Raw genomic sequence first — 24,358 nt, 5'->3', positions numbered from 1 at the left:
CTAAACTTGGCTTTTGCTCTTTTCTGTTTATTTTCCCCCCAATCAACTGAATATATACAGCATACTTTGTTGTCTAGTCTTCTCCAAGACAGACTGTGTTATGTAAAAATTCAGGCCAGACAACTAATGATGGTCATTAGTAAGGAAATAACGAGGTGCTAGTTAAATAATTTGCTTTGATGTCTTCCATTTTCATCATGACATGTCATCAGCAGAGTGAAGTCTGAGACTCATAGTTGGAGGTTACTGGGATGAAGTCAGTAATACTGATCACTGAAAGGTTTTCCCCACTTCATGAGGTTTAGAGCATGAGGCCTTTAGACTTCATTCCTTGTTATTTTATTGCTCATTATATATTGTCACTCTTCATTTCTGTCTGTTTGGCAGTATATAATGTATTAATGTTGTGGTTTTATTTTCCAGTCGGGGCAACAGGCTGATGCTGGCTCTTATAGGATCTTCTCACCCCACTTGGAATTTGGGGGATCAGGGTGATGTCACAGGTCTACTTGAGTCTTTCTCAATACAGTGTCTTACACAGGATATGTCTCTTATGAGGACAATATGGTGAGTTTACGATTAAATGCACACATTTGTCTTATTGAAAAAGCATAGGCTGTGGGCAGGTATCAATTTTCCAACCAAATTGTTGTTTTTGTCACTGTTTGTGTAAGTGTCCTTACTAAAATTGTCTCCTCCTAAGTCAATTTCCTACAACTTCTGCAATCTAAATTCATCTACTGTGTCAATTTCTTCCAACTTATCCAGTCTAAATTCATATACTGTGTCAATTTCCTCCAACTTATCCAGTCTAAATTCATCTATTGTGTCAATTTCCTCCAACTTATCCAGTCTAAATTCATCTACTGTGTCAATTTCCTCCAATTTATCCAGTCTAAATTCATCTATTGTGTCAATTTCCTCCAACTTATCCAGTCTAAATTCATCTACTGTGTCAATTTCCTCCAACTTATCCAGTCTAAATTCATCCATTGTGTCAATTTCCTCCAACTTATCCAGTCTAAATTCATCTACTGTGTCAATTTCCTACAACTTATCCAATCTAAATTCATCTACTGTGTCAGTTTCTTCCAACTTATCCAATTTAAATTTATCTACTGTGTCAATTTCTTCCAACTTATCCAGTCTAAATTCATCCATTGTGTCAATTTCCTCCAACTTATCGAATCTATATTCATCTAGCATGCCAATTTGTTTACTCTGAACAGCTTCTGTGTCAGTTTGCAAACTCCCAACTTGTTTACTGGACTTTAGTATCTTCAGAAATTGTTATATCCATCACTTAAAAAAAAACAACAACGCTTCATTAAAATCTGAATAATGCAAAAGTCAGAGTTTCTTATTGGACATTGTTTATTAATATAGGTGTATAAAATCAACATCTTTATTCAGTCATCAGAATTTGCATGTATCTGTTCAAATGTATAACATGCACCTCAAACATATTGCACTGGACATTGTTGGATTGAGTGAAGAAACTGTTCGTTAGACTTCCTGCAAGCACTAAATCCTGCCCAATTGTTGCCTCTGATTATAGAAAACATAACCTTAGCATACAGACGTAATATCAGTCTAATTATAGAAAACATAACCATAGCACACAGACGTAATATCAATCTAATTATAGAAAACATAACCATAGCACACAGACGTAATATCAATCTAATTATAGAAAACATAACCATAGCATACAGACGTAATATCAATCTAATTATAGAAAACATAACCATAGCACACAGACGTAATATCAATCTAATTATAGAAAACATAACCATAGCATACAGACATAATATCAGTCTAATTATAGAAAACATAACCATAGCACACAGACGTAATATCAATCTAATTATAGAAAACATAACCATATCACACAGATGTAATATCAGTCTAATTATAGAAAACATAACCATAGCATACAGACATGATATCAGTCTAATTATAGAAAACATAACCATAGCATACAGACATAATATCAGTCTAATTATAGAAAACATAACCATAGCACACAGACATAATATCAATCTAATTATAGAAAACATAACCATATCATACACAGATGTAATATCAGTCTAATTATAGAAAACATAACCATATATAGCATACCACTCTCACCTGACTTATGTCTTGTTAAGCCAATGACATTTTAGTTCGTTGAATGCTAAAACTAGCCAAAAAGACACTGATGCCTTTGTTCACTTAGAAAGCCAGTTAGTAGAAGGACTTTTAGTATATTATGATCTGGATATGTATTTGAAGAAGAAACTAATGCAGCATCAGAGTTATCAACTCACTGGAACAAGGAAGCCAATGGTGACCTACTTTCTTAACAGTGAAGAGAAATTAAATGCACCCATTAAGTTTTATTACTGCAAGAGTTTTAGAGAAATTGACGCCTATAAGGATCCATCCCATTTCAACTATGTCTAACTCATCAAGTCCCAACTCGTCAAATATCAGCTTATCTACTGTACTAATGCATCTGCTCCTAAATTCTTTACTGTGTCACAGCTCCAGTGGCCTAAAGTGGTTAGAGCATTTGCTTCAGATGTGGGAAGTCTCTAGTTTGAACCCTGGCCAAGTCATGCCAAAGATTTATAAAAATGGTTCTCAGAGTTGCCTCACTTGGCACTCATCATTAAGAGGTTAATGTTTGTTAGGACTGGTTGGCATCATTTCAGGATGATGTGACTGGGTGGAACATGATGCTACATGTTTGGTTCATCATGCCCCAGTGCTAGACATCACTTTAAACTGCTACACTGCAGACATTGTAGTGATATGACTGAAAAATTGCTAAAGCTGCATTAAAAATCCAAATCACACACACGCATACAAACACTGTAATGTGTCAGTTGGTCTACTTGCAGCTTTTCCAGTGATGTAAACATAGGTACATCCCTTTCATCTATGCTCAAGTCATCTACTCCCAATTCATTAATTATCAACTTGTCTACTGTATCATTTTATCTACTCCCAAACTGTCTACTTCACCATGAATTTTTAAAAATTACTAAGTATATGTTTCTTGAATCCCAATCATAATACCTACTACTGTCTTGCAAATCCAGCCCTCCCAGATAATACTTTTAGCTAAAGGGAGCTAAAAGTTGCTTGCCGACCTATGTGGCGGTTGGGTAGAGTGATGTCCCATTAAGTATAAGACTTGGTGGCAAAGTCTAAGAACATGTCTATTACTACTTCCACTCATGCCAAGAAGCATGCTGTCGGCACAAGAGACCTCACAAAAGCCATAATCTACGTGGAAGATATACCATTACAAGCTGGAGGAGTTTATCACTTCTAAAGAGAGTATACTCCATCTATATTTACAACTTTTTCTCATCCTATTTCAACATAAGTCTGCCTTTACAATTTGCTAACACTTTGTTGTTGTCACACATTTCATGTACTTGCATAGGGAGCCTAAGCGACTTCACATTCTGTTCGGGCTGTAATTATTTTTTATGTGCATGTCTTTAGTGCTTACAAAAATTCCTAATATATGTGAATTCCGTTAAAATGGGTACATATTGGTGAGTTTCCATGTTTTGTAGTGTCCAGGTGCCAACATCAATATTTTTTGCTTGTACAGGTGGTCTGTGGTCCTTTTACCCTACAGGTAGTTACCTCATAATGGATATTGTCGTACCTGCTTTGTACATATATATAATGGTGCCTATGTTCCCTTTTATGTGAAGGTTTTTTCTTTGTTTAGTGTAGACACTTTTGTACATTTCTGTATTGCTTCCACTCTGGTCAGACAAGTACAGGTTGGCTTTCTATATATGGTTTACTCAGTTGTGTCCTGCTTATGCTTGTTTCTATAGGCAACACTTGAGTGATGTTTATCTGTGTAAGCATTTCATGATATTAAAGTGCACTTAGTCACTCGCATGGGTAGCCTGTGCAACTTCACAGGATAGGTTCGTGCATTTTTTTATGCCCTTAAGAAACTCCTTATTTATGTATAATTCTGTCATGTCTGGTACATACAGGTGAGTTTCCTTTACCATGACATCCTTAGAATAGGAACACCTTGCTTCAGTTATTCTACCTGTACATGCCATCCTTGACCTTTCCTACAGGTAGCATTGTAATTGAGATCATTTGCTTTCGCTTTTTTTCCCAAGGTAACCATTTGGTTTAGCTCTGCACCCACACTATATTCTAACATCACATGTTTAGGCTCACGGGTTTATACCTCTCCTCCTTATACGTGGAATTGTCATTATATTTTACTGCATGCTTCACTGTTTTATTAGATGTTCTGTTATCAATTTCTGGGTCAAGATTACAACTATTGGCAAAGAGCACAATCACACAGCTCAGGACGAAGATGTCACCAGTCTTCATGCTAGCTTTTCCTCATGCACTGAAACAGCTCCGGCACCTAAGAGACCACCACAGGACTCAGCATTTTTGGCAACTGCCTCTACCTTGCTAACAAACAGCCAAGTTCCCACTGACTCAGTAGACATACAGGTTACATGGATCAAACATCCCATAACCCATCCCAAACTGATGATCCTATGATATCCTCCCCACATAGATGGCATATTTCCATTGTGACCGGCCTAGGCCATATACTAGTGATCACAAAAGGCCAAAACATCATTATTACAGGTTCAATCACTAACAGTCCAGCTTACAGTATGTCAAACCTGACTTTTGTAGACATGTGCAGGGAAAAGTCTAACCCTCATACCACCTCAAGACACTCATTGAGCACGATGCCACAGATAGTTCCTCACACTTCAATAGATGTCAATTTGCAATTTCTCTATACTCTGCCACAAGAAGAGACTCTTTTCTCAGTAACTTTCTCATCTTGAAGACATTTTTTTTACCATTGACCCCTGTAGTTTTTGTCCTCCTCCCACTTCATCAACAACCTGGACCAGAGCTCCAGTATCTGTTGATCTTATAATGGAATGGAAGAGTCTATCTTCAATTACTTCTACAGACATTTTGACCCATCTTCATCAGTTCATCGGATGTTCTACCTTTATTTGGAAACCATGGCAGTTGACAGTGATATTGCCACATTGGGGATGACAAAGCCATACTCGATACATATGAACTGGATGACTGTAGGCAGTTAGTGTGCAATATCGTTGACATGACTTCAGTGTTGGACTTTCGCCTCTATGGCAATCTTCCAACACACAGAGCAGAGTTTATCTTCTCCCACTCCGAATACCTCGGGGCATGCATGGGAGTTGGTCTCAAGAATAGCCCGAGTTCTGATTAGAGCTGTCTATACACTTTGGCCAATGCTGTAAATGCAGCTACCAAGTTACAATTGGTGGAACACGACTCTGCTCTCTGCCTGCACTTTCCTGCAGGACCACCATAAGACCAAGCTAAGAGCACAACCTCTATCCTCTAACATTCCGTTTAATGGCCAGACTGAAGAAGTCTGCAAACAAGCCACCCAGGAGACCAATTTCCCTACCTCTCAATTGATAGATTGGAAACAGCCTGGATATGTATGCCTACCCTCCAACACCTGATTCCAAAAGTGATAATGGTCAGACTGAAGAAGTCTGCAAACAAGCCACCCAGGAGACCAATTTCCCTACCTCTCAATTGATAGATTGGAAACAGCCTGGATATGTATGCCTACCCTCCAACACCTGATTCCAAAAGTGATACAGAAATCAAGAGAATCAGAATGTTGCCTTATCCTCGTTGCACCAGTAGGATGGGAGAAGTCATTGATTAATGATCTCATCAATCTCGCAACAAGAAGTCCTCAGAGAATTCAGGTTTTCTGTCATTTACTCACACAACCATGATGGCAGTTGTTTTCATTCCTACTCAGAGCTACGGAACCTACACATCTGGATCATATGAAACAGGCCCTCAAATAAACAATTCTTACAACCAGTCATGGAGAGAAATGCTCCTGCAAGAAGGCCCTCTATTCTGAAAGCATACAAAGGCAAATGGCATGTTTTCATCCTCAATGGTTATATGCACAAATGAACACATCATACCTCACCAGGCATCTATACTGCAAATAGCTTACTTCCTCTGGCTCTTTGTAGAGAGCTTGCACTGAGTATGGTAAAAGGTTACCACTCCATGACCACTGACACCTTTTGTCATCATGGAAGAGAGGATATTGGACAAAGCACGGACTTATCCAGCCTACTCTCCAACTTTGAGTATACATGGCCAAAATCATTAGCCTTGTGCCCAATGCAGAACCTATTTTGTATATGAACTGGTTGAACAAAATATGTCTCTGGTGCACCTTTCCTACAAGACCTGCTTCCTCATGGCATTAGCGACTGCAGGCAGAATTAGCAAATACATACCCTATCAGCAGACCTGAATTACATGCACTTCGGACAAGATGGGTCAGTCTTACTCATGATGGCATCCTCTTTCATCGCCAAGAACTGCATTTCTCCCACGGGTAACCAGACTTTCGTTATGAAACTTCAGTCTCATCTTGACACATCAGCAAAAGGCCACCTACAAGGCCCAGTTCAGGCTTTGAAGTAGTACCTTAATAGAACAGAGCCATTGCATTGAGGGAGATCATACCTCTTTCCTCCTCTCAAGACAGGACAGGAGGATATATTAACATAGACTATTTCATCCAGGAATAAGTGGAGTATTCGCTCAGCATATAGGGAAGTAACCCCAGCTCATAATAACTTGTTATGCATTTCATCTCACTAGGTTAGAGCAGTTGCCACCGACCTAGCATTCGACCAGAATTGTTCGCTAACCAGCATCATTCAGACTGTGGGATGGAGATTGGAGTCCACATTCTCTGGCTTTTGTCTCTAAGATCTGTCATGCCAGAGAGCTAAATTTGACCTGTTAGGACCTATATCTGCAGTCAACAGGTCACCCTTCCAGGTCAGTTGAGAGCTTCTTATGACGCTTCTTCATGACTTGGACTGGATTTGCATGGGGGGGGGGGATTTTTTCCCTATTTGAATCCATTCCTCAACAGCTGATCTCCTCTCCAGTCAGGTTACCTAGAAGCTATCTCACATACCGTAGGGGACCAGAGATGGTATCTCCAGGGTAAAGGGATGTAACTCCTCCACCTCTTACCTAGTCTCATAAGGTATTATGATTGGATGATGTATTTAAGAAAAAAAAATTGAAGCAAAATGTGTTTCTTCAAGAATACTTACCCAATCATAATACACATACACCCTCCCAGCCTCCATGCAGTTACATCCATAGAGAGCATGGCTTCCACTCCAGTAGTAACTGACATGTTCTTAGCTTTGCCACCAAGTCTTGTACATAAGGGGAGATCACTGTCACATAGGTTGGCAGACAACTTTAGCTCCCTTTAGCTAAAAGTAGTGTGTTTGAGGGCTGGATTTGCAAGGTAGTAGTAGTTCTCCCAAAGTATTATGATTGGGCAAGTATTCTTAAAGAAATATATTTTACTAGAAAAAATTGGTTTTCATTATAATTTTTAAAAAACTAACCTTGGATTTCTGACAGTTACACCTATAAAAGCAGGAAGTATGTGAAAAATAACAGGAGCCTGATGCTTGTATCTACGGGATTTCAAGTGTACATTGAACATGAAGTGTGAAAATAGAAAATTTGGATGAAAGTTCTGATGAAATTCAAATCCAGATAGGATGTACAATACTTGGTACTAAATTATTTACATATGAGCAGTGCATAAAACTTGCCAGAATATCATGCAAGCCCATAGGACCAGTAAATACTACTGGTCCTGTCCATTACCAACTGGTCCGATGTTTTCTCGTGCAAGAATGCAAAATGTAATAAATGCATATTGACATGAATGTCATCCCTATTTAGAGTGATGTAACATGGAAACAAAGGAAAACACAAAATAAGATATTTATGTAATGTCATAACATAGCCACTGTTACAGTGTGGAAACATCTTATTGTCTTAGCTGATTCATTGTGTGGAAACATCGTATTGTCTTAGCTGATTTACTGCGTGGAAACATCTTATTGTCTTAGCTGATTTACTGTGTGGAAACAACTCATTGTCTTAGCTGATTTACTGTATGAAACAACTCATTGTCTTAACTGATTTATTGTGTGGAAACAACTCATCGATTTAGTTGATTTACTGTGTGGAAACAACTCATTGTCTTAGCTGATTTGCTGTGTGGAAACAACTCATTGACGTAATTGATTTACTGTGTGAAAAACCTATTCTCTTAGTTGATTTACTGTGTGGAAACATCTCATTGTCTTAGTTAATTTACTGAGTTGAAACATCTCATTGTTTTAGTTGATTTATTGTGTGGAAACAACTCATCGACTTAGTTGATTTACTGTAGGAAACAAACTGTGTCTTAGCTGATTTACTGTGAGGAAACATCTCAGTGTCTTAGCTAATTTACTATGTGGAAACAATTCATCAACTTAGTTGATTTACTGTGTGGAAACAACTCATCAGCCTAGTTGATTTCCTGTGTGGAAACTACTTATTGCCTTAGTTTCAGTGATAATGAGATGTAGAAGTATAATTTTTTTCATTTATTATTTGTATGAAGCGTGTTGATTCACAAAAAGACTACAAATTTTTATTACTATACAGTTTATTCAGTGAACTGAAATCTTCTGTGTTTTTGTGACATTCATTGATTCAGTCTTTCTTTCTTTAGCAACAGTGAAGATTTCTCCATACCAGATAAAGACCTACCTGTTGATACTGAGCCAGACACAGATTGGTTTCCTCAGACAAGGAGTATGTCAGACAGGGACTATGGACAGGATAGTATGTTTGCAATGTACAAGGTTTTCAGATACAACAGTGATACAGCTTATGTAACTAGCTGCAAAAGTTTGTAGTATAACACTTCCTTGGGTAATAAAAATCCTTGAAACAGTCCTAACAATTTAATATGAGGTCTTGAACATGAGAATACTGATCGAAGTCACCGAATAGTTTTGGAATAATATTCATCATCATGGGATCATTATCAACTTTTTTTGCCATTGTTGTTTGTGGATGTCATTGTAATGCTGGTTCTGTAAAGTCAATGATTTTGATTGACAGTGATTGAAATGTTTTCAAAAGTTGTTGATTTTTTTTTTTAAAGATGCAGGCAGACACTAGTCAAGATTTTATCAGTCCTTCAGATAAAGCAAACATAAAAGAACCTCTCTCCTACATTTCCTTATTGACCAAAGTCCAAAATAAATATCTGACCTCACTTATGTGTACCCCCTTCTAGAAAGTTACACTCTTCTTCTGGCACCAATATTCTTGATATTCCCACCATAAAACCATGTCCTATGATATGATAGGCATTATAATTTTGATATGGTAGGCATCTTAATATCGCTATGGTAGGCATTTTAATATTGGTATGGATGGAATCTTAATATTGATATAGTAGGCACCTTAATATTGATATGGTAGGCACCTTATTATTGATATGAAAGGCATCTTAATATTGATATGGTAGAAACCTTAATATTGATATAGTAGGCACCTTAATATTGATATGGTAGGCATTTTAATATTGGTATGGATGGAATCTTAATATTGATATGAAAGGCATCTTAATATTGATATGGTAGGTATCTTAATATTGATATGGTAGAAACCTTAATATTGATATAGTAGGCACCTTAATATTGATATGGTAGGCATTTTAATATTGGTATGGATGGAATCTTAATATTGATGTGGTAGGCACCTTACTATTGATATGGTAGGTATCTTAATATTGATATGGTAGACACCTTAATATTGATATGGTAGGCACATTGATATTGATATGGTAGGCACCTTAGTATTGATATGGTAGACACCTTAATATTGATATGGTAGACACATTGATATTGATATGGTAGGCAACTTAATATTGATATGGTAGACACCTTAATATTGATATGGTAGGCACCTTAATATTGATATGGAAGGCACCTTGATATTGATATGGTAGGCAACTTAATATTGATATGGTAGACACCTTAATATTGATGTGGAAGGCACCTTAATATTGATATGGAAGGCATCTTAATATTGATATGGTAGGTATCTTAATATTGATATGGTAAACACCTTAATATTGATATAGTAGGCACCTTAATATTGAAATGGTAGGCACCTTAGTATTGATATGGTAGGCATTTTAATATTGGTATGGATGGAATCTTAATATTGATATAGTAGGCACCTTAATATTGATATGGTAGGCACCTTAGTATTGATATGGTAGACACCTTAATATTGATATGGTAGGCACATTGATATTGATATGGTAGGCAACTTAATATTGATATGGTAGACACCTTAATATTGATATGGTAGGCACCTTAATATTGATATGGAAAGCACCTTGATATTGATATGGTAGGCAACTTAATATTGATATGGTAGACACCTTAATATTGATGTGGAAGGCACCTTAATATTGATATGGAAGGCATCTTAATATTGATATGGTAGGTATCTTAATATTGATATGGTAGACACCTTAATATTGATATAGTAGGCACCTTAATATTGAAATGGTAGGCATTTTAATATTGGTATGGAAGGCACCTTAATATTGATGTGGTAGGCACCTTACTATTGATATGGTAGGTATCTTAATATTGATATGGTAGACACATTAATATTGATATGGTAGGCACCTTAATATTGATATGGAAGGCACCTTGATATTGATATGGTAGGCAACTTAATATTGATATGGTAGACACCTTAATATTGATATGGTAGGCATCTTAATATTGATATGGTAGGCACCTTAATATTGATATGGAAGGCATCTTAATATTGATATGGTAGGTATCTTAATATCGATATGGTAGACACCTTAATATTGATGTGGTAGGTACCTTACTATTGATATGGTAGGTATCTTAATATTGATATGGTAGACACCTTAATATTGATATGGAATGCATCTTAATATTGATATGGTAGACACCTTAACATTGATATGGTAGGCACCTTAATATTGATATGGAAGGCACCTTAATATTGATGTGTAAGGTACCTTAATATTGATATGGTAGGTATCTTAATATTGATATGGTAGACACCTTAATATTGATATGGCAGGCACCTTAATATTGATATGGAATGCATCTTAATATTGATATGGTAGACACCTTAATATTGATAAGGAAGGCATATTAATATTGATATGGTAGACACCTTAATGTTGATATGGTAGACACCTTAATATTGATATGGAAGGCACCTTAATATTGATATGGAATGCATCTTAATATTGATATGGTAGACACCTTAATATTGATAAGGAAGGCATATTAATATTGATACGGTAGGTATCTTAATATTGATATGGTAGACACCTTAATATTGATATGGAATGCATCTTAATATTGATATGGTAGACACCTTAACATTGATATGGTAGGCACCTTAATATTGATATGGAAGGCACCTTAATATTGATGTGTAAGGTACCTTAATATTGATATGGTAGGTATCTTAATATTGATATGGTAGACACCTTAATATTGATATGGCAGGCACCTTAATATTGATATGGAATGCATCTTAATATTGATATGGTAGACACCTTAATATTGATAAGGAAGGCATATTAATATTGATATGGTAGACACCTTAATATTGATATGGTAGACACCTTAATATTGATATGGAAGGCACCTTAATATTGATATGGAAGGCATCTTAATGTTGATATGGTAGGCACCTTAATATTGTTATGTATATTTAATTTAATTCTTAGTTGATTTTTTTTCATTACATGCATTTGTAATGTAACATTGTATGCTGCACTTGACCTTGACCAAAATTGAGTCCATTTCTGCTTGACCTGATTGACTTTTTTTAAATTCAATTTATGTGAACAACTAATACATAGCTAAATTATTCTCTTTGTGTATGGGGTTAATATCAAGATCTTTATTAACACATTAACCCCTAGCGACGACTTAACGGGGCAGGAGGTAGTAGCCTAATGCCAAGCTCTGTAGCGTCGTGGTCATGCATGATACACTAAAGTGGTGGTATTATAGAAAGGTAGACAGATGTAGCTCTACAATAATACCAAATAATCTTGAATATCTAGTTGCACTACAAAATACAGATTTTAAAAAACTCATTTTTTGGACCTGACTTTTTTAAACCCAAAATTCGCCAGTGGTCGGAATCTGATTTTGTGTCTGGATTTTAGACTTTTTGGTCTCAGATCTAAGGCAAACCGGTATGAACTGCAAACAGACAGATGAGCCTTTGCAAAAAGTAGGATAAGATGGGCATTTGGAATAAAGAGTGGTCTCCATACAAAAATAATGGCTCTGTTTAGCAAGAAAAAAAAGAAGCAAAATCCAACTTTTACCCTTCTGCTCATGCGCGAGTCAAATAGCCAATGAAAAACGATGTTTCTAACACAACTAGGCAGTTTGTTATTGAAAGATGACCAGGGATTTGGTGTTTTCGAGTCTATTCAGAAATAGCTTTCAAAATGTGTTTCCTACTCGATTTTCAGGCGAAAATGACAAAAAGCTCCAGAAGTTAATGTGTTAACAGAAGAACTAAATATGTTTATTTGGGTCATGGTTTTGGGTCTTGCCTAAGTGAATTTTACAGGTTATGGTTTTGATTTTGTAAGCATCAGGATCATTCTAGAAGGTTATTTTCCATTAGATAATGGTTGTATTTATTATAAAAAATGCTAATTGTGACCTGAGATCAAGTAGAGACCTGTATAATCTTGTAACTGTGAGGACTTGGTCATTCATGCTTTTTTTTCAAATTATTGAACTCAAGTGATTATTTTCTCTGGATATACAAAAGTGCTCTGATAAAATTCTTGGATAAAGACGTTCACTGAAATTTATACTGAATTCAAACCTGGAATTAATTTTCTGTGATTCAAGAAAATACTGTTGACACATCAGCATTCCATAAGCTATAACAAACACGTCATTGCCTTCAGTTTTGGATTTCTTCTTGGCTAGTACTACATTTTATTCAGGACTTTAAATTATTTAGGACTTATGTCTGTAATTCTTGCATTATTTTGGGATTTAATTTGCAATGCCATAAGTTCTTTTTTCTCAATTTCACTTTGTATTCTAGGGAATTACTTTAATTTTTAAATTTTACAAAGCTTGTTTCTTTCACTCTTTTTCTGTTACTTATTTTAAGAGCATAGACTCATAACAATATTGATATGGTAGGTATCTTCATTTTGATCTGGAAGGCACCTTAATATTGATATGGTAAGAATCTTAATATTGATATAAAAGGCATCTTATTGTTAATATGGTAGGCATCTTAATATTGATATGGTAGGCACATTAAAACTGATATGGTAGGAATCTAATATTGATATAGAAGGAATCTTAATATTGATATGGTAGGAATCTTAATGTTGATATGGAAGGCATCTTAAGATCAATATGGTAGGTATCTTAATATTGACAACGAAGGCATCTTAATATTAATATGGTGGGAATCTTAATATTGATATAGAAGGCATCTAAATATTGATATGGTAGGCATCTTAATATTCATATGCAAGGCATCTTAATATTCATATGGAAGGCATCTTAATGTTGATATGGTATATATCTTAATATTGATAAGGAAGTCATCTTAATATTGATATGGTAGGAATCTAGATATTGATATAGAAGGCATCTTAATGTTGATATGGTAGGCATCTTAATATTCATATGATTTTAATATTGATGTGAAAGGCACCTTAATATTGATATGGTAGGCATCTTAATATTGGTATGGATGGAAACTTAGTATTGATATGGAAGGCATCTTAATATTGATAAGGAAGGCATCATAATATTGATATGGTAGACATTTTAATATCGATATAGAAGGCTCTTAATAATGATGTGTGTGTGTGTGTGTGACTTGGATTTTTAACATAGCTTTAAAAAAAATTAAGTCGTATCACTACGATGTCTGCAGTGTGGCAGTTTATAGTGATGTCTAGCACTGTGGCATCATGTCACAGACATGTAGCATGGTGTCCCACCCAGTCACATTATCCTGACACCAGGCCGACCAGTCCTAACACTAAACTCGTAATGCTGAGAGCCAAGCAAGGCAGCTGTTAGTACCATTTTTGTAAGTCTTTGGTATGACTTGGCCGGAGCTCGAACCCATGACCTCCCACATCCGAGGCGGACGCTTTAACCACTAGGCCACCAGAGCGGTTAAAAATGATATTGTAGGCCTCTTATATTGATATGAAAGCATCTTAATGTTGATATGGAATGCATCTTAATATTAATATGGATGGCATTTTAATATTTATATGGAAGGTATCCTAATATTGGTATGGATGAAATCTTAATATTGATATGGAAGGCTCTTAATATTGATATAGAAGGCATTTTAATATTGATATGGAAGGCAGCTTAATATTGATATGGAAGGCTCTTAATATTGATACAGGAGGCATTTTAATATTGATATGGAAGGCAGCTTAATATTGATATGGTAGGCAACTTAATGTTGATATGGAAGGTATATTGATATGGAAGGCACCTTAATATTGATATAAAAGGCGTCTTAATATTGATATCGAAGGCTTCCTAATATTGGTATGGATGAAATCTTAATATTGATATTAAGGGCATCTTAATATTGATATGGAAGGCTCTTAATATTGATATAGAAGGTATTTTAATATTGGTATGGTAGGCATCTTAATATTGATATGGAAGGCATCTTAATATTGATATGGTAGGCAACTTGATATTGATATGGAAGGCATCTTAATATTGATATGGTAGGCAACTTAATGTTGATTTGGAAGGTATATTGATATGGAAGGCAACTTAATATTGATATAAAAGGCATCTTAATATTGATATCGAAGGCTTCCTAATATTGGTATGGATGAAATCTTAATATTGATACGGAAGGCATCTCAATATTGATAAGGAAGGCATCTTAATATTGATATGCAAGGCATCATAATATCGATATGGTAGGCACCTTAATATTTATATGGAAGGCATCTTAATGATGACATCGACAAAGACATTTGATTGGTCAATTTTAAGCCATTTAAATTTCAGACAATCAGATTGCTGAATTCTAAACTTATTTCATACAAAAAAACATGTGCAGCATTGTTGGATGAAGTGTTTCAATGTGGTATTATCAGATTTCATGCAGCACTGATGCCCAGATGTGTTGTTATACTTGCCAGCATTGATGCCCAGGTATGTTATACTTGTAAGCATTGATACCTGGGTGTTGTTATACTTGTCAGCACTAATGCCCTGGTGTCTTGTTATACTTATAAGCATTGATGCCCTGGTGTCTTGTTATACTTATAAGCATTGATGCCCAATTGTGTTGTTATACTTGTCAGCATTGACACCCTGGTGCATTGTATTACTTGCCAGCACTGATACCCTGGTATGTTGTCTTAAAAATAATTAATTTAAAAGAGTGAGAAACAACAAGCTTTGTAAAATTCAACAAATAATTTATTTCCCTAGAAAGTGAAATTGGCGAAAAGGAAAGACTTTGTGAGTACTGTGAATTATATCCCAAATAATCCTAGGATTACAGACAAAAGTTCTGATGACTAAAGTTCTGAATAAACACTAATGGAAATCTAAACTAAATCCAACACTGGAAGTGTTGATGTGCCTGTGCTGGCCTGTGTAGTGGTGATGTGCCATCAGTCTTTTGTTGGATCACAATAATACAATCCAAGAATATATCCTTATTTGAAATTTCACTTTAGATTCATGTCTTTATTTCCAAGAATGTTATTTTTTATGAGCACTTTGTATTTCCAGTGAATAAATAATTTGAATAAATAAAATTCCAGCCCAAATGACCTACTAGACACAACAATAATATAATTGATTCTGCTCATATCTCAAAGAAAGAATAATTTCTAGAAGAAGACAAACAAGATTATTTAGTCCTCTATTTGACCTCTGGTCACAATTAACATTTTCTATAAAAGAAACCTATTACCTAATGGAAAATAACCTTCTAGAAAGTTCCTAATGTTTGCAATGTAAAATAACCCTAAGAAAGAACGTGGTAAACACAATGTCCTTGACTTTGGCAAAGATAACAGTTGCAAAGCAGTTCTAGCTTATAGATTGATATTTGTCTTTCCCTATGTTTTTTCTTATATCAACACTTAGGGTAGATATTGCAGTTAGGTCATTTTCTAAAACAATCAAGTCGCACAAGTTGGTATTTAGATGGGTCTCCTTTGTATTTAGCTACTTTTTCCAGGCACCATCACCTATGAAGTCACATAACTTTGTAATTGTTTCATTAGTGCTTACCTTTGGATCGAGCTTAGGGTTTATATTTAGGCCAAAGTCTCAGACACTTGTAGTCACATAAATTGGTGTTGAGATTGTCAAGCTGTCAAATAAATCGTATCTACAAAGACTGGTTTGCTAGGAAAGAAATAAATTTATAGCAATTTTCTTGTGTCGCTGAAATAAATTTTGTAAGTGTTGTTGCTTTTTGTTTGGGCATTTTGGACTTTTACTATTTTGGCCACAATGTGGCTATGTGTATTTTACAAACACAAATCAGATTTATTTTATCTTTTCAGTTACAGAGAAGATAATTTCTCATCACAAAAATCTCTACAAGAAATAGATCAATCATGTAACTCCTACAGAGGTAAAAAAGGTTTATAACATATTTTTCAAACAACATATATTAATATCAAGATGTATGTGACACTGATATACCACACAAGCTTTTTTTTTTATAGTTTGCAGAGCTATTTAGTGTGTCAACTTTCTTGTGGTTGTTTTCATTTTCATTTTTAAAAAGTACAATGTGGTGCTTTTGAAATTAAGAATTTGGTAAGAGTTTTCATAACAAATACTTCATTTCTTGTAATAAAGACAGATTTTTCAGATTTATTAAAACAGACTTTAAGAAACTATCCTTGTACTCATCCTTAAGTATCTTTGATCATGAATCCATTTAAGTCAAAGTAAAATTGCTTTTTAAATTAAAAACTCTGCCTATTTGATTTTTTGTGTATCAACAGCCAAATCACATAATCATTATCTTAAGGGAGAGGGTGCTGTTATTTTTTATTAGAAAGTATAGTTTATGGACAAAAGGTGTTGTTTTAAAGACATTTTTTCTGGGTTTGTTCTGTTTTCCAGGTCTTCCAATACAGAGATCTGAATTTAATCGAAGAATTTCACCATATATGATTGAAAGCAAGAGTAATTTAACCAAGATTTCTGTACAAGCCTAAGCAATATGTGTGGAGTTATGGAAATGAATAAACAAAAGAGAATTTTTACTGTATTTTTAAACATAATGTTAAAACTTGTGCATGCTAAAATGAAGAGTAGAATTACTGGTAATGATCTTATCATCAATCTTCATGTACTTTTGTAAAAGTTGCTGTGTAGGTGACATGCCTCAGTCATGGATTTTCCTTACTGTGGTCATTTAAGGTCTGTCAATTCTAAATGTGACTGCTAGTTCACCTCTACAAGCTAAAGAAGAGCTGTTGTACTACCACCAGCATCAGAATTTGTTTAAATCAAGAATATACACATGTACAACCTCACTGCATCTCAACCATTCTTTCTTTCTCGAGCCAAGGCAACAGTTTGGAGTGGTTTCTTATAAACTGGATATGGGTGTTAAGTGTTTGCACTGACATGTACATTATTTGCACATTCATATTAAAGTTTTGAATTTAGCTCAGGTTTGTTTTTATACCCTGTTAACATGGTGTGGTCTTTATCTTGACAAGTACTACACCATCAAGTCAGAACTAGTTCACTTTGACCCATGTTTCATGCTATACTGACTTATACCTCTAACCATTTTATTTTGGTGAGAGGATGCATCTTGAAGAGTACAACATCCTCGTCACAAAGTAGGTCTCTGTGACCCATATTATATGCTTCACTGAATGGTTAAATTTTGTTTTTAAATTCATTTTTCAAGGTCTGTTCATTGTAGAATCATCAAACTACACAACTATCCATCTCTACTAGTATCACATCCTAACAACAAAAGGTCACTGTGATCTTTATTTCATATTCCACTGGCTGAAGTTACCTTGTTTGTGTTTACCTCATGACCAGATTTCTAGCATCTGATCTACACACTGGTATACCTGGAAACATGAATCTCTTTGAAATAATACATCTTGATGATTGCTACATCCTCCTGACAAAGTTAGCTTCATGAAACTTGATAATTGGATGCATCTATGCTAGTATGCACCATTTCAATCCAAAAAGGTTACTGTAACCAACATTTTATGCTTTACAAACCATAGGTACTAGATTGTATGTTTTGATAAGTTACCCTCAACAGGTTTTTACATGTGAATGAGTAGAAATTAGATGAGTGCATTGACTGCATTTCATGTCAGGCTGGTCAGGGTAATTACAAATGCATGAACTATGGGTTAGGGTTAGTGCATTGAATGCATTTCATGTGACACTGGTCAGGGTAATTACTAATGCATGAACTATGGATTAGGGTTAGTGCATTGAATGCATTTCATGTCAGGCTGGTCAGGGTAATTACTAATGCATGAACTATGGATTAGGGTTAGTGCATTGAATGCATTTCATGTGAGACTGGTCAGGGTAATTTCTAATGCATGAATTATGGGTTAGGGTTAGTGCATTGAATGCATTTCATGTGAGGCTGGTCAGGGTAATTACTAATGCATGAACTATACTTGTAATTATGGTCATACTTGCTGTCACTCCAAGGTTACTCAAAGTCTGTAACTTTCGTCCAGGAAACTCTAACCGCTAGTGATGGATGATAATAATAGTGTTTGAACTAGATTTTAAGAATAATGATTTACCAAGAAAGACTAATAACATTAGTTCTGGTTCAGGACCAAGTGAATATGGCCTTGCATCCATCATATATAATGCACTTGTTACCAGTCCAGATTTCAGATCCAGTTTCAATCAGATTTGGAATCTGGTCTTATATGATCAAAATCAAGATGGATAATGAGCAAGATCCATAAATATTAATGAGTTGATCTTGCATCTGTTTGGCCTGACCTTGTTACCACTTGTGATGCCAATTTTTTTTATCCATTGGGAAAGTATGCTTATATCATCTTGATCTCTGATGAGTGAGCAACATCCATATGTATTAATGAAATGATCTTGCATTTGATTGGATGAGCTTTTTACTATTGTGGAGGCCATATTTCCAGACCTGCCAACTCTTACAATTTTGCTGTAAATCTTACGAAAATTACACTTAAAATACAGACTTGCGGCATGCTAACAAAAACTACAGAAAAATTATTGTTGCCGAAGTCAGGATAATTGGTTCATCCCTGTTTATTTGGCTCCGGGTTTCATCTTAGAATTAGTCAAATTAGTCAGGGAAACCAGACTAACTTTACAAAAGCACCCCATATGCTTTAAACTGCACCTATTTGTTCATGTGAAGCGTCTGCAAGATCAAACTGTTGATTATAGGATTGTTAAAAATGGCGTCCAGAAAGCGATGCATGTTTAAGGGGAAAATAAGCTCCCAGAAAAAGTGTTACTAATCAACACAGAAGAATAAAAAGGAGTATTCAGATTCTTGTGCATAAAAGCAGGAAAGGAAACAATTACGAAAATTGGACATCACGTGAGAAATGATTGACATCGTCATGTGAAATGGAAAAGAATTTCCAAGAATTATGTCAAGTTGAGAGATAGCAACAAGCCAATCAGCTGCATATCATTTGGAACTAGAGTTTGTGCAACTGTACTAGTGGTAAATAAAGTCCACCCGTATTTTACAAACTTTTCAGTTGAACATAATGTTTATTGTCGATGTGTCGAACTTTTAATTACGTTTTCCAGCTTTACAATACCAGTTATTGATATTTTGTTACACCTTACTGAAAACTGGTAAATCTTACAGGAAAAAAATCAACTGCCTTACTGAGACGAACTCGTCAGGGTTGGTATATCTGTATTTCTGATCTGATTTTAATCAAACCTAGAATATAGGCTTATAAAATCAAGGTCTTGGACAAGGTCAATAATGAGTGAGATGCAAACACATTAGGGGCCATCCGTTTAGTATGTATGCAAAAATCTGGCAAAGCTTGACACCCCCACCCCCGTACACATGCATACTTTTTAACACACACACACACCTGCTTACATACGCTTGATGCACCCAGTTCTGTAGACGGGCCTATATTTAATCAACGCAGAAACAATCAAAGATTAATAATATTAACGTGTTTAATAAAACAGATAGTCCACCAACGTTGAATGTCTGGCTGCATCAAAGAAATAAGCTGCGTAACTTTAAAATGTTTGTCTAGTGTCCACTAAAATTCAAACGCCAATTGAACCCAGTTGAACAGGTTACATATTAAACAAATTATTATCGCGGTTTCACCCCCATCCCCCGTTTCCTATGCATACGTACATTATCAGTAGACCACCACCACCCATATGCAAGCATATGTACTAAATGGACAGCCCCTTATTGAGATGATATTTAATCTGATTGGCTTGTTTCCACTTTAGAAGCCAACATTCTGATATAATTTTAATGAAATTTTAATACAGGCCTAAATGTTAAAGATCTTCAGACATTTTTCTCCATTTAAAGCAGAATTCCGCTTTTCTCCTGAGTTGAATAAGATTTTTATTGATATGGTCCGTTTTTTTTATCATCTCCGATTCGGTTTTTTAAAAACAATCTGTCCGGTCCCATTTTGCAATGACCCTTGTAAATTATTCATTCCATATATTAGCAAATGACTCTTGTAAAGAGTATTCTGACTGGTCAAAGGTTTAAATTCATCCAATGAATCTTCGTGTAATGGAAACTGATGGCAATGGAAAGAAGAAGCATGCTTGCAAAACATGACCTCCCGAGTTGTTGAGAGAGACCATGATGCAAAAAATTTAGATAAAGGTTTAAAAAATGTATGGGAATGGCTGCAGTGAAAAGTTGGCAGAAATTTAGTTGGTCAGTTTATAAGAAAACTGAACATTAGAGGACTGGCATTTTGCGACCTCTGTAAGAAAGATCTGAATTACAGTAATTGCAGTTGGAAGAGTTTGGAACAGCACCTACAAAAGAAGCTGCATATGGACAAATTGAAGCTCAGAAGGCATCTGGAAAAAGTGCAGTTAATTAGTATAAGAAGAAAGCTTTCTTGCATGAGAGAACAGATGTAGCCCTCTGTCAGAATATCCGCACTGCATGTTGCCAATACAAGCACCAGCTTGAAAGGAAAAAGGCTCTCATTGAGAAGGAAAAGAAATGATTGCACATTGAGCCAAAAAAAGTCAGTGGTAAAAAAGGAAGGCTAAAGAAATCTTTGCCGAAGCTGCAAAAAGAGCTCGACTGGCATATCAACAGGTTGTGTCCATTGGAGAAAAAGACAAGTGAATGTATGGATTATTTGTATATAGTTGATGTACTTGGGTGTTTATTTTACAGATTTGTTATGAAAAGAGAGAAGTATAATATATTTGCTGCAAAAATTGAAAAATTATTGTGATTTAATTACGATGTGAACACTGATATGCACATGAAATAACTTCAGCATCAATAGCATTCGAGAACAAATTCATGTGACAATAAATGTTTTGAAATTATTGAAGTCAAATTAAACATTTTTGGTAAGTTTATTAGTTTTTCAAATGATTATTTTGGTTTATTTTATGATGAGAAGTTGCACCAGGAGCAGTTTTTTATGAGTGTAAAATGTGTTTTTGGCCAGGGGCCTTTGGCCCCCTGGATCGGGGGCACTGCCCCTTGAGAGCCCGTTGTGGGAAGACCCCCATTCCTTAAAAAATTTTTCAGCTTTTTAATGGAAGACCAGAATCATGTCTGGATCTTACATGAGTTTGATAGATAATGTGTATATAAATGAGATGCCTCAAATCTGATTGGCTGACCTTGTTGCCACCCTAGATCTGGAGACAGTGTATCAGATTTCTCAAAAACTTGGTAATTGAGTTGATATCTTATAAATCTTCGATGACTTTTATTATTCATAATTAATTATGCCCTTATCTTTATAAAGAATTTTTTGTCAGGACTTAGTAAGCTATGTACAGTCAACATGACAGGACTTAGTAAGCTATGTACAGTCAACATGACAGGACTTCGTAAGCTATGTACAGTCAACATGACAGGACTTCGTAAGCTATGTACAGTCAACATGACAGGACTTCGTAAGCTATGTACAGTCAACATGACAGGACTTAGTAAGCTATGTACAACGAACATGATATAAAGCTGTTTACATAGGTTATATTCTTACACTACTACATAAGCCTGCTTAGCAAAATTGTCAGCAGTTAGGTTTTAGTTTATGTAAGATACAAAAGCAATAAGATGCTCACTTGGGCCTCTTGTTATCAACTCATTATTATAGTACCTTAACTTTGATATTGAAATAATGTTCTCTTGTCTTACATGTTCAGTCATAGTAATCATCACTTCATTTACAAGATCACACTAGTCAGAGTTAATTTCTTCATAATAATTGATGTTTATAGTGGCTACTGAAAATTACTAACAGCTTTGTAGGGGTGAGCTAGGTAATCATTGGTTGCACTGTGATTGTTATTTTTAGCATGACACAGTAAAACGCACAAATCGATAACAAAAATGAACATGTACCCATATATGTTTTAGAGCTAGTTTGATTCTTGTTAAAATAATAAGAATTCTAATAAACAAAGTTTAATTCCATCACAGTTCAATTTTGCTTTGATTTAGTGTTGTTTTCTGTTTGAATTATATATTTATGACTTGTTTGCAAACTATAATATGTATACTTGTTCATGTTAAGCAAAATAGCTAATTTGATCTGGCCCAATGATTTCTTTACAGATTTAAAGCTAAAAGGCGAGTCAGAGAAAATCCTCATCTGAAGTCAAATCTCCTGATCAGATTTTGCAACTCTCTTGGTTTTACCTTTCTGGGCTGTCATACTTACCATATATGTTCAATTATAAGTTGAGTCCAACTGCACATAGCCAGATCTGCTATTGCATAATGCACTGGCAAATCTGGGTCTATGCAGTTTGTTAATAGTAATTAGTAGAACAAACAACAAACACTCTTGACCTGCGGGTGCCATATGCAAAAGCAGATCAGGGTCTGTGTTGTTTTTGTTGTTAACCTCAACTTTTAAGTTATAAGACTTTTCATTGGCTATAACTTTGCTCACTCCAAAGATACATTTGAGTCTATGGAAAACACCTTTTTATGCCAAAGCATTTGAGGTTGAAAATATATCAGATCTCCTAAATTGGGGATAATGCATATTTGTCAGCATTTTGAGGCAAATGGGCAAAAGCTTGGGTACAATCACCTATATAGATCACCACTCATAGCTTGGAATTAGTAAATGTTTCAGTTTCATCCGCTTATCTTTAAAAGTCAAATCAGATCAAATCTAAACTTTACCACATGTGATTTTTTTCCATTTTGACTGTTAATTTCTTCAGTTCTAAAGAAATGAAATCAAACCATGTGGATTTCAGTAATGTTAAACATGGTGCAATCATAGTGCTGTATGGAAGTCGCTACACACCTATTTAATACTTACTTTCACAAGGTTTAATCAACACTGTGTCAGTAACTTTACTGGAGATAGTGGTTGCATATAAAATGCTGAAATGTGACTCGATGCATAACATTTGTAATGTAGAACTACACACCCACACCCTTCCATTGTCACTTACAAGACAATATTGAATCAGAAAGACCATTTGTAAGCTATTCAAACTGGAATTTATGCATTAAACCATACAAAACTTAGAGTGTTTGATTCATTTATTTATCGCTGATGACTGACATAAATTATTAGTGTACTGGTTATTCCATGTGTTTCTACAGACAGTACAGTTACATCCCTTGACACCATCCAGAATGTTTGTTTAAATGGATATAAAAATGATTTCCTTGTTAAAAGATATGTTGGAGGTATAACTGCCTTAACTATAAGCAGTGGTGAGATTGCGCCTATTGTAGGTGGAGCTATAATAATCTACATGTATTGATCCATGTTTTTATCTATATGTATTGATCCATGTATCTATATGTATTGATCCCTGTATGTATCTATATGTATTGATCCATGTATGTATCGATATGTATTGATTCATGTATGTATCTCTATGTATTGATCCATGTATGTATCGATATGTATTGATCCATGTATGTATCTATATGTATTGATCCATGTATGTCTCTATGTACTGATGATGGATAGGAATATTCTACATAAGGTGTCATCAGCAAGTATGTAAAGTACAAGTCCCACAGGTCATGTAGGCATCAACACTACTTCAGTAATGTGTGTCATTTGTTATAGTACAAGTCCCACAGG

At 35.2% G+C, this 24,358-nt stretch overlaps 1 protein-coding gene across 1 annotated transcript in view; it reads left to right on the top strand.

The window, feature by feature from the left end:
- The window catches only part of LOC149787296 (uncharacterized), a 134,084-nt gene extending 110,074 nt beyond the window's left edge, over positions 1-24,010 (top strand). The window contains exons 20-23 of the mRNA XM_089977835.1: positions 424-567; positions 8,657-8,769; positions 16,580-16,650; positions 17,151-24,010. Coding sequence (XP_089833961.1) covers positions 424-567; positions 8,657-8,769; positions 16,580-16,626 — 304 coding nt within the window. The 3' untranslated portion in view covers positions 16,627-16,650; positions 17,151-24,010. The remainder of the gene's footprint in view (positions 1-423; positions 568-8,656; positions 8,770-16,579; positions 16,651-17,150) is intronic.
- The last annotated feature ends 348 nt before the right edge of the window (positions 24,011-24,358 follow it).

The sequence above is a fragment of the Sinohyriopsis cumingii genome, chromosome 12, assembly GCF_028554795.1.
Source record: "Sinohyriopsis cumingii isolate HCF-2022 chromosome 12, ASM2855479v2, whole genome shotgun sequence".
Lineage (NCBI taxonomy): Eukaryota > Metazoa > Mollusca > Bivalvia > Unionida > Unionidae > Sinohyriopsis > Sinohyriopsis cumingii.
Note: the sequence above shows the minus strand (reverse complement) of the source record. Positions and strands in the feature narration are given on the sequence as shown.